General features: G+C 43.5%; 1 protein-coding gene across 5 annotated transcripts in view; it reads right to left on the minus strand.

The window, feature by feature from the left end:
• LOC139543161 (RNA-binding protein 10-like) overlaps positions 1-17,591 on the minus strand; it is a 252,021-nt gene that overhangs the window by 217,167 nt on the left and 17,263 nt on the right. For all 5 annotated transcript variants that reach the window (XM_071349405.1, XM_071349404.1, XM_071349403.1 and 2 more), the window contains 2 exons: positions 6,472-6,558; positions 6,325-6,385 (listed from right to left, as the gene is read on the minus strand). In XM_071349405.1, coding sequence (XP_071205506.1) covers positions 6,325-6,385; positions 6,472-6,558 — 148 coding nt within the window. The remainder of the gene's footprint in view (positions 1-6,324; positions 6,386-6,471; positions 6,559-17,591) is intronic.

Genomic DNA, 17,591 nt, shown 5'->3' on the forward strand with positions numbered 1-17,591 from the left:
CTACTATAACCAGTCACTACCACTACTATAACCAGTCACTACCACTACTATAACCAGTCACTACCACTACTATAACCAGTCACTACCACTACTATAACCAGACACTACCACTACTATAACCAGTCACTACCACTACTATAACCAGACACTAATATAACTATAACCAGTCACTACCACTACTATAACCAGTCACTACCACTACATTAACCAGTTACTACCACTACTATAACCAGACACTACCATTACTATAACCAGTCACTACCACTACTATAACCAGACACTACTATAACTATAACCAGTCACTACCACTACTATAACCAGTCACTACCACTACATTAACCAGTTACTACCACTACTATAACCAGTCACTACCACTACTATAACCAGTCACTACCACTACATTAACCAGTTACTACCACTACTATAACCAGACACTACCACTACTATAACCAGTCACTACCACTACTATAACCAGTCACTACCACTACTATAACCAGTCACTACCACTACTATAACCAGTCACTACCACTACTATAACCAGTCACTACCACTACTACTGTAGACACTACCACTACTATAACCAGTCACTACCACTACTATAACCAGTCACTACCATTACTATAACCAGTCACTACCACTACTATAACCAGTCATTACCACTACTATAACCAGTCACTACTATAACTATAACCAGTCACTACCATTAATACTGTAGACACTACCATTACTATAACCAGTCACTACCACTACTATAACCAGTCACTACCACTACTATAACCAGTCACTACCACTACTATAACCAGTCACTACCACTACTATAACCAGTCACTACCATTAATACTGTAGACACTACCATTACTATAACCAGTCACTACCACTACTATAACCAGTCACTACCATTAATACTGTAGACACTACCACTACTATAACCAGTCACGACCACTACTATAACTATAACCAGTCACTACCACTACTATAACCAGTCACTACCATTAATACTGTAGACACTACCATTACTATAACCAGTCACTACCACTACTATAACCAGTCACTACCATTACTATAACCAGTCACTACCATTACTATAACCAGTCACTACCACTACTATAACCAGACACTACCACTACTATAACCAGTCACTACCACTACTATAACCAGTCACTACCACTACTATAACCAGTCACTACCACTACTATAACCAGTCACTACCACTACTATAACCAGTCACTACCACTACTATAACCAGTCACTACCACTACTATAACCAGACACTACCACTACTATAACCAGTCACTACCACTACTATAACCAGTCACTACCACTACTATAACCAGTCACTACCACTACTATAACCAGTCACTACCATTACTATAACCAGTCACTACCACTACTATAACTATAACCAGTCACTACCACTACTACTGTAGTTAATACTACTACTATAACCAGTCACTACCATTACTACTGTAGTCACTACCACTACTAAAACCAGTCACTACCACTACTATAACCAGTCACTACCACTACTATAACCAGTCACTACCACTACTACTGTAGTTAATACTACTACTATAACTATAACCAGTCACTACCACTACTACTGTAGACACTACCACTACTATAACCAGTCACTACCACTACTATAACCAGTCACTACCACTACTATAACCAGTCACTACCATTACTATAACTATAACCAGTCACTACCACTACTATAACCAGTCACTACCACTACTACTGTAGACACAACCACTACTATAACCAGTCACTACCATTACTACTGTAGTCACTACCACTAATATAACCAGTCACTACCACTACTATAACCAGTCACTACCACTACTATAACCAGTCACTACCACTACTATAACCAGTCACTACCATTACTATAACCAGTCACTACCACTACTATAACCAGTCACTACCACTAATATAACCAGTCACTACCACTACTATAACCAGTCACTACCACTACTATAACCAGACACTACCACTACTATAACCAGACACTACTATAACTATAACCAGTCACTACCACTACTATAACCAGTCACTACCACTACATTAACCAGTTACTACCACTACTATAACCAGACACTACCATTACTATAACCAGTCACTACCACTACTATAACCAGACACTACTATAACTATAACCAGTCACTACCACTACTATAACCAGTCACTACCACTACATTAACCAGTTACTACCACTACTATAACCAGTCACTACCACTACTATAACCAGTCACTACCACTACATTAACCAGTTACTACCACTACTATAACCAGACACTACCACTACTATAACCAGTCACTACCACTACTACTGTAGACACTAATATAACTATAACCAGTCACTACCACTACTATAACCAGTCACTACCACTACTATAACCAGTCACTACCACTACTATAACCAGTCACTACCACTACTATAACCAGTCACTACCACTACTATAACCAGTCACTACCACTACTATAACCAGTCACTACCACTACTATAACCAGTCACTACCACTACTATAACCAGTCACTACCACTACTATAACCAGTCACTACCATTACTATAACCAGTCACTACCACTACTATAACCAGTCACTACCACTACTATAACCAGTCACTACTATAACTATAACCAGTCACTACCATTAATACTGTAGACACTACCATTACTATAACCAGTCACTACCACTACTATAACCAGTCACTACCACTACTATAACCAGTCACTACCACTACTATAACCAGTCACTACCATTAATACTGTAGACACTACCATTACTATAACCAGTCACTACCACTACTATAACCAGTCACTACCATTAATACTGTAGACACTACCACTACTATAACCAGTCACTACCACTACTATAACTATAACCAGTCACTACCACTACTATAACCAGTCACTACCATTAATACTGTAGACACTACCACTACTATAACCAGACACTACTATAACTATAACCAGTCACTACCACTACTATAACCAGTCACTACCACTACATTAACCAGTTACTACCACTACTATAACCAGACACTACCATTACTATAACCAGTCACTACCACTACTATAACCAGACACTACTATAACTATAACCAGTCACTACCACTACTATAACCAGTCACTACCACTACATTAACCAGTTACTACCACTACTATAACCAGTCACTACCACTACTATAACCAGTCACTACCACTACATTAACCAGTTACTACCACTACTATAACCAGACACTACCACTACTATAACCAGTCACTACCACTACTACTGTAGACACTACCACTACTATAACCAGTCACTACCACTACTATAACCAGTCACTACCATTACTATAACCAGTCACTACCACTACTATAACCAGTCACTACCACTACTATAACCAGTCACTACTATAACTATAACCAGTCACTACCATTAATACTGTAGACACTACCATTACTATAACCAGTCACTACCACTACTATAACCAGTCACTACCACTACTATAACCAGTCACTACCACTACTATAACCAGTCACTACCATTAATACTGTAGACACTACCATTACTATAACCAGTCACTACCACTACTATAACCGGTCACTACCATGAATACTGTAGACACTACCACTACTATAACCAGTCACTACCACTACTATAACTATAACCAGTCACTACCACTACTATAACCAGTCACTACCATTAATACTGTAGACACTACCATTACTATAACCAGTCACTACCACTACTATAACCAGTCACTACCATTACTATAACCAGTCACTACCATTACTATAACCAGTCACTACCACTACTATAACCAGACACTACCACTACTATAACCAGTCACTACCACTACTATAACCAGTCACTACCACTACTATAACCAGTCACTACCACTACTATAACCAGTCACTACCACTACTATAACCAGTCACTACCACACCTATAACCAGTCACTACCACTACTATAACCAGTCACTACCATTACTATAACCAGTCACTACCACTACTATAACCAGTCACTACCACTACTATAACCAGTCACTACCACTACTATAACCAGTCACTACCATTACTATAACCAGTCACTACCACTACTATAACTATAACCAGTCACTACCACTACTACTGTAGTTAATACTACTAATATAACCAGTCACTACCATTACTACTGTAGTCACTACCACTACTATAACCAGTCACTACCACTACTATAACCAGTCACTACCACTACTACTGTAGTTAATACTACTACTATAACTATAACCAGTCACTACCACTACTACTGTAGACACTACCACTACTATAACCAGTCACTACCACTACTATAACCAGTCACTACCACTACTATAACCAGTCACTACCATTACTATAACTATAACCAGTCACTACCACTACTATAACCAGTCACTACCACTACTACTGTAGACACTACCACTACTATAACCAGTCACTACCATTACTACTGTAGTCACTACCACTAATATAACCAGTCACTACCACTACTATAACCAGTCACTACCACTACTATAACCAGTCACTACCACTACTATAACCAGTCACTACCACTACTATAACCAGTCACTACCACTACTATAACTTATTTTACAACCATGAATACTTTAAAACAGCTAGCAAACATACCACATTTTCTTCAGGACCACAACTAAGGCCAAAAAGAGATTGTATTCTAAAATAACATGAGGAGATGCACTGCAGTTCTTAATGCAGCTGGTGGCCACGCCAGATACTGACTGTTTCATACATTGGTGGCCTCACCAGATACTGACTGTTTCATACCTTGGTGGCCATGCCAGATACTGACTGTTTCATACCTTGGTGGCCTCACCAGATACTGACTGTTTCATACCTTGGTGGCCTCACCAGATACTGACTGTTTCATACCTTGGTGGCCACGCCAGATACTGACTGTTTCATACATTGGTGGCCTCACCAGATACTGACTGTTTCATACCTTGGTGGCCTCACCAGATACTGACTGTTTCATACCTTGGTGGCCTCACCAGATACTGACTGTTTCATACCTTGGTGGCCTCACCAGATACTGACTGTTTCATACCTTGGTGGCCACACCAGATACTGACTGTTTCATACCTTGGTGGCCTCACCAGATACTGACTGTTTCATAGCTTGGTGGCCTCACCAGATACTGACTGTTTCATACCTTGGTGGCCTCACCAGATACTGACTGTTTCATACATTTACATTTACATTTAAGTCATTTAGCAGACGCTCTTATCCAGAGCGACTTACAAATTGGTGCATTCACCTAATGACATCCAGTGGACAGCCACAGTGGACAGCCACATACCTTGGTGGCCACAGCAGATACTGACTGTTTCATACCTTGGTGGCCACGCCAGATACTGACTGTTTCATACCTTGGTGGCCTCGCCAGATACTCACTGTTTCATACCTTGGTGGCCATACCAGATACTGACTGTTTCATACCTTGGTGGCCATACCAGATACTGACTGTTTCATACCTTGGTGGCCACACCAGATACTGACTATTTCATACCTTGGTGGCCTCACCAGATACTGACTGTTTCATACCTTGGTGGCCACACCAGATACTGACTGTTTCATACCTTGGTGGCCTCACCAGATACTGACTGTTTCATACCTTGGTGACCTCACCAGATACTGACTGTTTCATACCATGGTGGCCTCACCAGATACTGACTGTTTCATACCTTGGTGGCCATGCCAGATACTGACTGTTTCATACCTTGGTGGCCACACCAGATACTGACTGTTTCATACCTTGATGACATTGAGACACGATCACAGGGACACTAAACCCACTCCCTACTCCAAAATCGCTGACAATTTTTTATGAGAAACGTTTGGACCCCAGGCCACCTGTTACCAACGCCTGGCCTAAAGGAGCTAAACTGGAACAACCATTTCAGTAACGGGTGCAACATGTTCAAGTAACAGATTAAATGTTTGATTTTTTTAAATATTTCAGTAGTATAAGATTAATCAATGTACATGCAAAAACATAAATATTGAAACAAACAATACATTTAAAAAATCTAACTGCAATAGAGCATGCTGGGAAATATGAAAATGATGGGCGTGGTTTTGGTTCAACACTGGTTATTACCAACAACCCTGGGGATGTTTTACACCAATGAGTGTTAATTTAACACCTGAATCAACACTAGAACTGTTACACCAGGTAACACTGGACAATTTGCTGTGCATTTCCCTATTTAAAATGATTTCAAGTAGTATTTGAACCCAGGCCTGTTTTAAACTAACCCCAGCAGTGTGTAATTTAGCTCTACTACAATATATATTTACCTGATTTGGAAACACCACATTTAAAGCACTTCTCTCTCCTCTTGAAGTTCTGAACCCCACACTGTTAGAACAGCAACAGAGATGGTCAGTACCAAGCTACACACACAAACGAATGCACGCAATTGCACGTGGTGAGGAACCTTGTACCTTGTTACAGAGCCAGTCCTCGTTGGCCCGTGGTTTAGGTTCACTGTAGTGCATAGACACCCTCTGGTCTAGGACAGACAGAACCATCTGAAAGAGAGAGAAAGGAAATGGGGGAGGGAAGGAAGGAGAAAAAGAGAGAGCAGGGGGACAGAGGGATGAGAGAGACAGGGGGTGGGGAACAAAGATTGATTATTATAGATAGGTGGGTCACATGCTAGAGAGAGAGGACCCAACTCACAAGATTAAGGCAGAGAGAGAGAGAGAGAGAGAGAGAGAGAGAGAGAGAGAGAGAGAGAGAGAGAGAGAGAGAGAAAAAGAAGAATTGAGGTCAAAAGAAAGAGGACGAGAGAAATGTAACCTTCGAGGGAAATTGGGACGGACGTAGAACTGTGTGAATGTAGATCGGCCTCCCTGATTGCCGTGTGAATGTAGATCGGCCTCCCTGATAGCCGTGTGAATGTCGACCGGCCTCCCTGATAGCCGTGTGAATGTCGACCGGCCTCCCTGATAGCCGTGTGAATGTAGACCGGCCTCCCTGATAGCCGTGTGAATGTAGACCGGCCTCCCTGATAGCCGTGTGAATGTAGACCGGCCTCCCTGATAGCCGTGTGAATGTAGACCGGCCTCCCTGATAGCCGTGTGAATGTGTGTGTGTGTGTGTTGAGAGAGTGTTGTGTTGTCACCCCCCCCCCCCCCCCCTTAAGGGGACCCTGGTCACAGTGTTAACCAGCCTGACAAGGGGACCCTGGTCACAGTGTTAACCAGCCTGACAAGGGGACCCTGGTCACAGCGTTAACCAGCCTGACAAGGGGACCCTGGTCACAGCGTTAACCAGCCTGACAAGGGGACCCTGGTCACAGCCTTAACCAGCCTGACAAGGGGACCCTGGTCACATCATTAACCAGCCTGACAAGGGGACCCTGGTCACATCATTAACCAGCCTGACAAGGGGACCCTGGTCACAGCGTTAACCAGCCTGACAAGGGGACCCTGGTCACAGCGTTAACCAGCCTGACAAGGGGACCCTGGTCACAGAGTTAACCAGCCTAACAAGGGGACCCTGGTCACAGAGTTAACCAGCCTGACAAGGGGACCCTGGTCACAGAGTTAACCAGCCTGACAAGGTGACCCTGGTCACAGTGTTAGCCAGCCTGACAAGGGGACCCTGGTCACAGCGTTAACCAGCCTGACAAGGGGACCCTGGTCACAGCGTTAACCAGCCTGACAAGGGGACCCTGGTCACAGCGTTAACCAGCCTGACAAGGGGACCCTGGTCACAGCCTTAACCAGCCTGACAAGGGGACCCTGGTCACAGCGTTAACCAGCCTGACAAGGGGACCCTGGTCACAGCCTTAACCAGCCTGACAAGGTGACCCTGGTCACAGCCTTAACCAGCCTGACAAGGGGACCCTGGTCACAGCGTTAACCAGCCTGACAAGGGGACCCTGGTCACAGAGTTAACCAGCCTGACAAGGGGACCCTGGTCACAGTGTTAGCCAGCCTGACAAGGGGACCCTGGTCACAGCGTTAACCAGCCTGACAAGGGGACCCTGGTCACAGCGTTAACCAGCCTGACAAGGGGACCCTGGTCACAGCGTTAACCAGCCTGACAAGGGGACCCTGGTCACAGCGTTAACCAGCCTGACAAGGGGACCCTGGTCACAGCGTTAACCAGCCTGACAAGGGGACCCTGGACACAGCCTTAACCAGCCTGACAAGGGGACCCTGGTCACAGTGTTAACCAGCCTGACAAGGGGACCCTGGTTACAGCGTTAACCAGCCTGACAAGGGGACCCTGGTCACAGCGTTAACCAGCCTGACAAGGCAGAAAGTGATCAGAATGAGCAGGAGAGGGGACAGCAGGTGGGAAGGTCTGTGGTTAACCCCTCTACATCATGTCATAATGTGTCCCATGTTTCTCTTGATAATGGCAGCCAGTTATAGAAGGGAAGACGCCCATGACTCCACCCCTCCTGAACCCCCCAGACCCCATTCACCCCCCCCCCCTCCCTCAGAGAGAGGGATGGAGCGAGGGGGGGAAAGAGAGGAATAGAGCGAGGGGGGAAAGAGAGAGGAATAGAGCGAGGGGTGGAAAGAGAGGGATAGAGCGAGGGGGGAAAGAGAGAGGGATAGAGCGAGGGGGGGAAAGAGAGGGATAGAGCGAGGGGGGGAAAGAGAGAGGGATAGAGCGGGGGGGAAAGAGAGAGGGATAGAGCGAGGGGGGAAAGAGAGGGATAGAGCGAGGGGGGGAAAGAGAGAGGGATAGAGCGGGGGGGGAAAGAGAGAGGGATAGAGTGAGGGGGGAAAGAGAGGGATAGAGCGAGGGGGGAAAGAGAGGGATAGAGCGAGGGGGGAAAGAGAGGGATAGAGCGAGGGGGGAAAGAGAGGGATAGAGCGAGGGGGGGAAACAGAGGGATAGAGCGAGGGGGAGAAAGAGAGGGATAGAGCGAGGGGGGAAAGAGAGGTATAGAGCGAGGGGGGAAAGAGAGGAATAGAGCGAGGGGGAAAGAGAGGGATAGAGCGAAGGGGGAAAGAGAGAGGGATAGAGCGAGGGGGGGAAAGAGAGGGATAGAGCGAGGGGGGAAAGAGAGGGATAGAGCGAGGGGGGAAAGAGAGAGGGACAGAGCGAGGGGGGGAAGAGAGAGGGAGGAAATAGAGCGGGATAGAGCGAGGGGGGGAAGAGAGGGGCTGGCAGGTTATACCACATACCACATCAGCATCAATTATACCACAGACCACATCAGCATCAATTATACCACAGACCACATCAGCATCAATTATACCACAGACCACATCAGCATCAGTTATACCACAGACCACATCAGCATCAATTATACCACAGACCACATCAGTTATACCACAGACCACATCAGTTATACCACAGACCACATCAGCATCAATTATACCACAGACCACATCAGCATCAATTATACCACAGACACATCAGTTATACCACACACCACATCAGTTATACCACAGACCACATCAGTTATACCACAGACCACATCAGTTATACCACAGACCACATCAGCATCAATTATACCACATACCACATCAGCATCAATTATACCACAGACCACATCAGTTATACCACAGACCACATCAGCATCAATTATACCACAGACCACATCAGTTATACCACAGACCACATCAGCATCAATTATACAACAGACCATATCAATTATACCACACACCACATCAGTTATACCACAGACAACATCAGCATCAATTATACCACAGACCACATCAGTTATACCACAGACCACATCAGTTATACCACAGACCACATCAGTTATACCACAGACCACATCAGTTATACCACAGACCACATCAGTTATACCACAGACCACATCAGTTATACCACAGACCACATCAGCATCAATTATACCACAGACCACATCATTTATACCACAGACCACATCAGTTATACCACAGACCACATCAGTTATACCACAGACCACATCAGCATCAATTATACCACAGACCACATCAGCATCAGTTATACCACAGACCACATCAGCATCAATTATACCACAGACACACATCAGCATCAATTATACCACAGACACACATCAGTTATACCACACACCACATCAGTTATACCACAGACCACATCAGTTATACCACAGACCACATCAGTTATACCACAGACCACATCAGCATCAATTATACCACATACCACATCAGCATCAATTATACCACAGACCACATCAGTTATACCACAGACCACATCAGCATCAATTATACCACAGACCATATCAATTATACCACAGACAACATCAGCATCAATTATACCACAGACCACATCAGCATCAATTATACCACAGACCACATCAGTTATACCACAGACCACATCAGTTATACCACAGACCACATCAGTTATACCACAGACCACATCAGTTATACCACAGACCACATCAGTTATACCACAGACCACATCAGCATCAATTATACCACAGACCACATCATTTATACCACAGACCACATCAGTTATACCACAGACCACATCAGTTATACCACGGACCACATCAGCATCAATTATACCACAGACCACATCAGCATCAGTTATACCACAGACCACATCAGCATCAATTATACCACAGACACACATCAGCATCAATTATACCACAGACACACATCAGTTATACCACATCAGTTATACCACAGACCACATCAGTTATACCACAGACCACATCAGCATCAATTATACCACATACCACATCAGCATCAAATATACCACAGACCACATCAGTTATACCACAGACCACATCAGCATCAATTATACCACAGACCATATCAATTATACCACAGACCACATCAGCATCAATTATACCACAGACCACATCAGCATCAATTATACCACAGACCACATCAGTTATACCACAGACCACATCAGTTATACCACAGACCACATCAGTTATACCACAGACCACATCAGTTAAACCACAGACCACATCTGCATCAGTTATACCACAGACCACATCAGTTATACCACAGACCACATCAGCATCAATTATACCACAGACCACATCAATTATACCACAGACCACATCAGTTATACCACAGACCACATCAGTTATACCACAGACCACATCAGCATCAATTATACCACATACCACATCAGCATCAATTATACCACAGACCACATCAGCATCAATTATACCACAGACCACATCAGTTATACCACAGACCACATCAGCATCAGTTATACCACAGACCACACCAGCATCAATTATACCACAGACCACATCAATTATACCACAGACCACATCATAATCAGTTATACCACAGACCACATCAGCATCAATTATACCACAGACCACATCAGCATCAATTATACCACAGACCACATCAGCATCAATTATACCACAGACCACATCAGTTATACCACAGACCACATCAGCACCAATTATACCACAGACGCACATCAGTTATACCACAGACCACATCAGTTATACCACAGACCACATCAATTATACCACAGACCACATCAATTATACCACAGACCACATCAGTTATACCACAGACCACATCAATAATACCACAGACCACATCAGCATCAATTATACCACAGACCACATCAGCATCAATTATACCACAGACCACATCAGCATCAATTATACCACAGACCACATCAGTTATACCACAGACCACATCAGCATCAATTATACCACAGACCACATCAGTTATACCACAGACCACATCAGCATCAATTATACCAGATCAGCATCAATTATACCACAGACCACATCAGCATCAGTTATACCACAGACCACATCAGTTATACCACAGACCACATCAGCATCAGGTATACCACAGACCACATCAGCATCAATTATACCACAGACCACATCAGCATCAGTTATACCACAGACCACATCAGCTATACCACAGACCACATCAGTTATACCACAGACCACATCAATTATACCACAGACCACATCAGTTATACCACAAGCCACACCAGTTATACCACAGACCACATCAGTTATACCACAGACCACATCAGTTATACCACAGACCACATCAGCATCAATTATACCACAGACCACATCAGTTATACCACAGACCACATCAGTTATACCACAGACCACATCAGCATCAATTATACCACAGACCACATCAGTTATACCACAGATCACATCAGTTATACCACAGACCACATCAGTTATACCACAGACCACATCAGCATCAGTTATACCACAGACCACATTAGTTATACCACAGACCACATCAGTTATACCACAGACCACATCAGTTATACCACAGACCACATCAGTTATACCACAGACCACATCAGCATCAATTATACCACAGACCACATCAGTTATACCACAGACCACATCAGCATCAGTTATACCACAGACCACACCAGCATCAATTATACCACAGACCACATCAATTATACCACAGACCACATCATCATCAGTTACACCACAGACCACATCAGCATCAATTATACCACAGACCACATCAGCATCAATTATACCACAGACCACATCAGCATCAATTATACCACAGACCACATCAGTTATACCACAGACCACATCAGCACCAATTATACCACAGACCACATCAGCTATACCACAGACCACATCAATTATACCACATACCACATCAGTTATACCACAGACCACATCAGCATCAATTATACCACAGACCACATCAGCATCAATTATACCACAGACCACATCAGTTATACCACAGACCACATCAGCACCAGTTATACCACAGACCACATCAGTTATACCACAGACCACATCAGTTATACCACAGACCACATCAGCATCAATTATACCACAGACCACATCATTTATACCACAGACCACATCAGTTATACCACAGACCACATCAGTTATACCACAGACCACATCAGCATCAATTATACCACAGACCACATCAGCATCAGTTATACCACAGACCACATCAGCATCAATTATACCACAGACACACATCAGCATCAATTATACCACAGACACACATCAGTTATACCACATCAGTTATACCACAGACCACATCAGTTATACCACAGACCACATCAGCATCAATTATACCACATACCACATCAGCATCAAATATACCACAGACCACATCAGTTATACCACAGACCACATCAGCATCAATTATACCACAGACCATATCAATTATACCACAGACCACATCAGCATCAATTATACCACAGACCACATCAGCATCAATTATACCACAGACCACATCAGTTATACCACAGACCACATCAGTTATACCACAGACCACATCAGTTATACCACAGACCACATCAGTTAAACCACAGACCACATCTGCATCAGTTATACCACAGACCACATCAGTTATACCACAGACCACATCAGCATCAATTATACCACAGACCACATCAATTATACCACAGACCACAGCAGCATCAATTATACCACAGACCACATCAGCATCAATTATACCACAGACCACATCAGCATCAATTATACCACAGACCACATCAGTTATACCACAGACCACATCAGCATCAGTTATACCACAGACCACACCAGCATCAATTATACCACAGACCACATCAATTATACCACAGACCACATCATAATCAGTTATACCACAGACCACATCAGCATCAATTATACCACAGACCACATCAGCATCAATTATACCACAGACCACATCAGCATCAATTATACCACAGACCACATCAGTTATACCACAGACCACATCAGCACCAATTATACCACAGACGCACATCAGTTATACCACAGACCACATCAGTTATACCACAGACCACATCAATTATACCACAGACCACATCAATTATACCACAGACCACATCAGTTATACCACAGACCACATCAATAATACCACAGACCACATCAGCATCAATTATACCACAGACCACATCAGCATCCATTATACCACAGACCACATCAGCATCAATTATACCACAGACCACATCAGTTATACCACAGACCACATCAGCATCAATTATACCACAGACCACATCAGTTATACCACAGACCACATCAGCATCAATTATACCAGATCAGCATCAATTATACCACAGACCACATCAGCATCAGTTATACCACAGACCACATCAGTTATACCACAGACCACATCAGCATCAGGTATACCACAGACCACATCAGCATCAATTATACCACAGACCACATCAGCATCAGTTATACCACAGACCACATCAGCTATACCACAGACCACATCAGTTATACCACAGACCACATCAATTATACCACAGACCACATCAGTTATACCACAAGCCACACCAGTTATACCACAGACCACATCAGTTATACCACAGACCACATCAGTTATACCACAGACCACATCAGCATCAATTATACCACAGACCACATCAGTTATACCACAGACCACATCAGTTATACCACAGACCACATCAGCATCAATTATACCACAGACCACATCAGTTATACCACAGATCACATCAGTTATACCACAGACCACATCAGTTATACCACAGACCACATCAGCATCAGTTATACCACAGACCACATTAGTTATACCACAGACCACATCAGTTATACCACAGACCACATCAGTTATACCACAGACCACATCAGTTATACCACAGACCACATCAGCATCAATTATACCACAGACCACATCAGTTATACCACAGACCACATCAGCATCAGTTATACCACAGACCACACCAGCATCAATTATACCACAGACCACATCAATTATACCACAGACCACATCATCATCAGTTACACCACAGACCACATCAGCATCAATTATACCACAGACCACATCAGCATCAATTATACCACAGACCACATCAGCATCAATTATACCACAGACCACATCAGTTATACCACAGACCACATCAGCACCAATTATACCACAGACCAAATCAGCTATACCACAGACCACATCAATTATACCACATACCACATCAGTTATACCACAGACCACATCAGTTATACCACAGACCACATCAGCATCAATTATACCACCGACCACATCAATTATACCACAGACCACATCAGTTATACCACAGACCACATCAGTTATACCACAGACCACATCAGCATCAGTTATACCACAGACCACATCAGCATCAGTTATACCACAGACCACATCAGTTATACCACAGACCACATCAGTTATACCACAGACCACATCAGTTATACCACAGACCACATCAGCATCAATTATACCACAGACCACATCAGTTATACCACAGATCACATCAGTTATACCACAGACCACATCAGTTATACCACAGACCACATCAGCATCAGTTATACCACAGACCACATCAGTTATACCACAGACCACATCAGTTATACCACAGACCACATCAGTTATACCACAGACCACATCAGTTATACCACAGACCACATCAGCATCAATTATACCACAGACCACATCAGTTATACCACAGACCACATCAGCATCAGTTATACCACAGACCACACCAGCATCAATTATACCACAGACCACATCAGTTATACCACAGACCACATCAGCATCAATTATACCACAGACCACATCAGCTATACCACAGACCACATCAATTATACCACATACCACATCAGTTATACCACAGACCACATCAGTTATACCACAGACCACATCAGCATCAATTATACCACCGACCACATCAATTATACCACAGACCACATCAGCATCAGTTATACCACAGACCACATCAGTTATACCACAGACCACATCAGTTATACCACAGACCACATCAGCATCAGTTATACCACAGACCACATCAGCATCAGTTATACCACAGACCACATCAGTTATACCACAGACCACATCAGCATCAGTTATACCACAGACCACATCAGTTATACCACAGACCACATCAGCTATACCACAGACCACATCAGTTATACCACAGACCACATCAGCATCAATTATACCACAGACCACATCAATTATACCACAGACCACATCAGTTATACCACAGACCACATCAGCTATACCACAGACCACATCAGTTATACCACAGACCACATCAGCATCAGTTATACCACAGACCACATCAGCATCAGTTATACCACAGACCACATCAGTTATACCACAGACCACATCAGCATCAGTTATACCACAGACCACATCAGTTATACCACAGACCACATCAGCTATACCACAGACCACATCAGTTATACCACAGACCACATCAGCATCAATTATACCACAGACCACATCAATTATACCACAGACCACATCAGTTATACCACAGACCACATCAGCTATACCACAGACCACATCAGTTATACCACAGACCACATCAGTTATACCACAGACCACATCAGTTATACCACAGACCACATCAGTTATACCACAGACCACATCAATTATACCACAGACCACATCAGTTATACCACAGACCACATCAGTTATACCACAGACCACATCAGCATCAATTATACCACAGACCACATCAGTTATACCACAGACCACATCAGTTATACCACAGACCACATCAGCATCAGTTATACCACAGACCACATCAGTTATACCACAGACCACATCAGCTATACCACAGACCACATCAGTTATACCACAGACCACATCAGCATCAATTATACCACAGACCACATCAATTATACCACAGACCACATCAGTTATACCACAGACCACATCCGTTATACCACAGACCACATCAATTATACCACAGACCACATCAGTTATACCACAGACCACATCAGCATCAATTATACCACAGACCACATCAATTATACCACAGACCACATCAGCTATACCACAGACCACATCAGTTATACCACAGACCACATCAGCATCAATTATACCACAGACCACATCAATTATACCACAGACCACATCAGTTATACCACCGACCACATCAATTATACCACAGACCACATCAGTTATACCACAGACCACATCAGTTATACCACAGACCACATCAGTTATACCACAGACCACATCAGCATCAGTTATACCACAGACCACATCAGCATCAGTTATACCACAGACCACATCAGTTATACCACAGACCACATCAGCATCAGTTATACCACAGACCACATCAGTTATACCACAGACCACATCAGCTATACCACAGACCACATCAGTTATACCACAGACCACATCAGCATCAATTATACCACAGACCACATCAATTATACCACAGACCACATCAGTTATACCACAGACCACATCAGTTATACCACAGACCACATCAGTTATACCACAGACCACATCAATTATACCACAGACCACATCAGTTATACCACAGACCAAATCAGTTATACCACAGACCACATCAGCATCAATTATACCACAGACCACATCAGTTATACCACAGACCACATCAGTTATACCACAGACCACATCAGCATCAATTATACCACAGACCACATCAGTTATACCACATAAGCATCAATTATACCACAGACCACATCAGCATCAATTATACCACAGACCACATCAGCTATACCACAGACCACATCAATTATACCACAGACCACATCAGTTATACCACAGACCACATCAGCATTAATTATACCACAGACCACATCAGCTATACCACAGACCACATCAATTATACCACAGACCACATCAGTTATACCACAGACCACATCAGCATCAATTATACCACCGACCACATCAAT

The sequence above is a fragment of the Salvelinus alpinus genome, chromosome 17, assembly GCF_045679555.1.
Source record: "Salvelinus alpinus chromosome 17, SLU_Salpinus.1, whole genome shotgun sequence".
Lineage (NCBI taxonomy): Eukaryota > Metazoa > Chordata > Actinopteri > Salmoniformes > Salmonidae > Salvelinus > Salvelinus alpinus.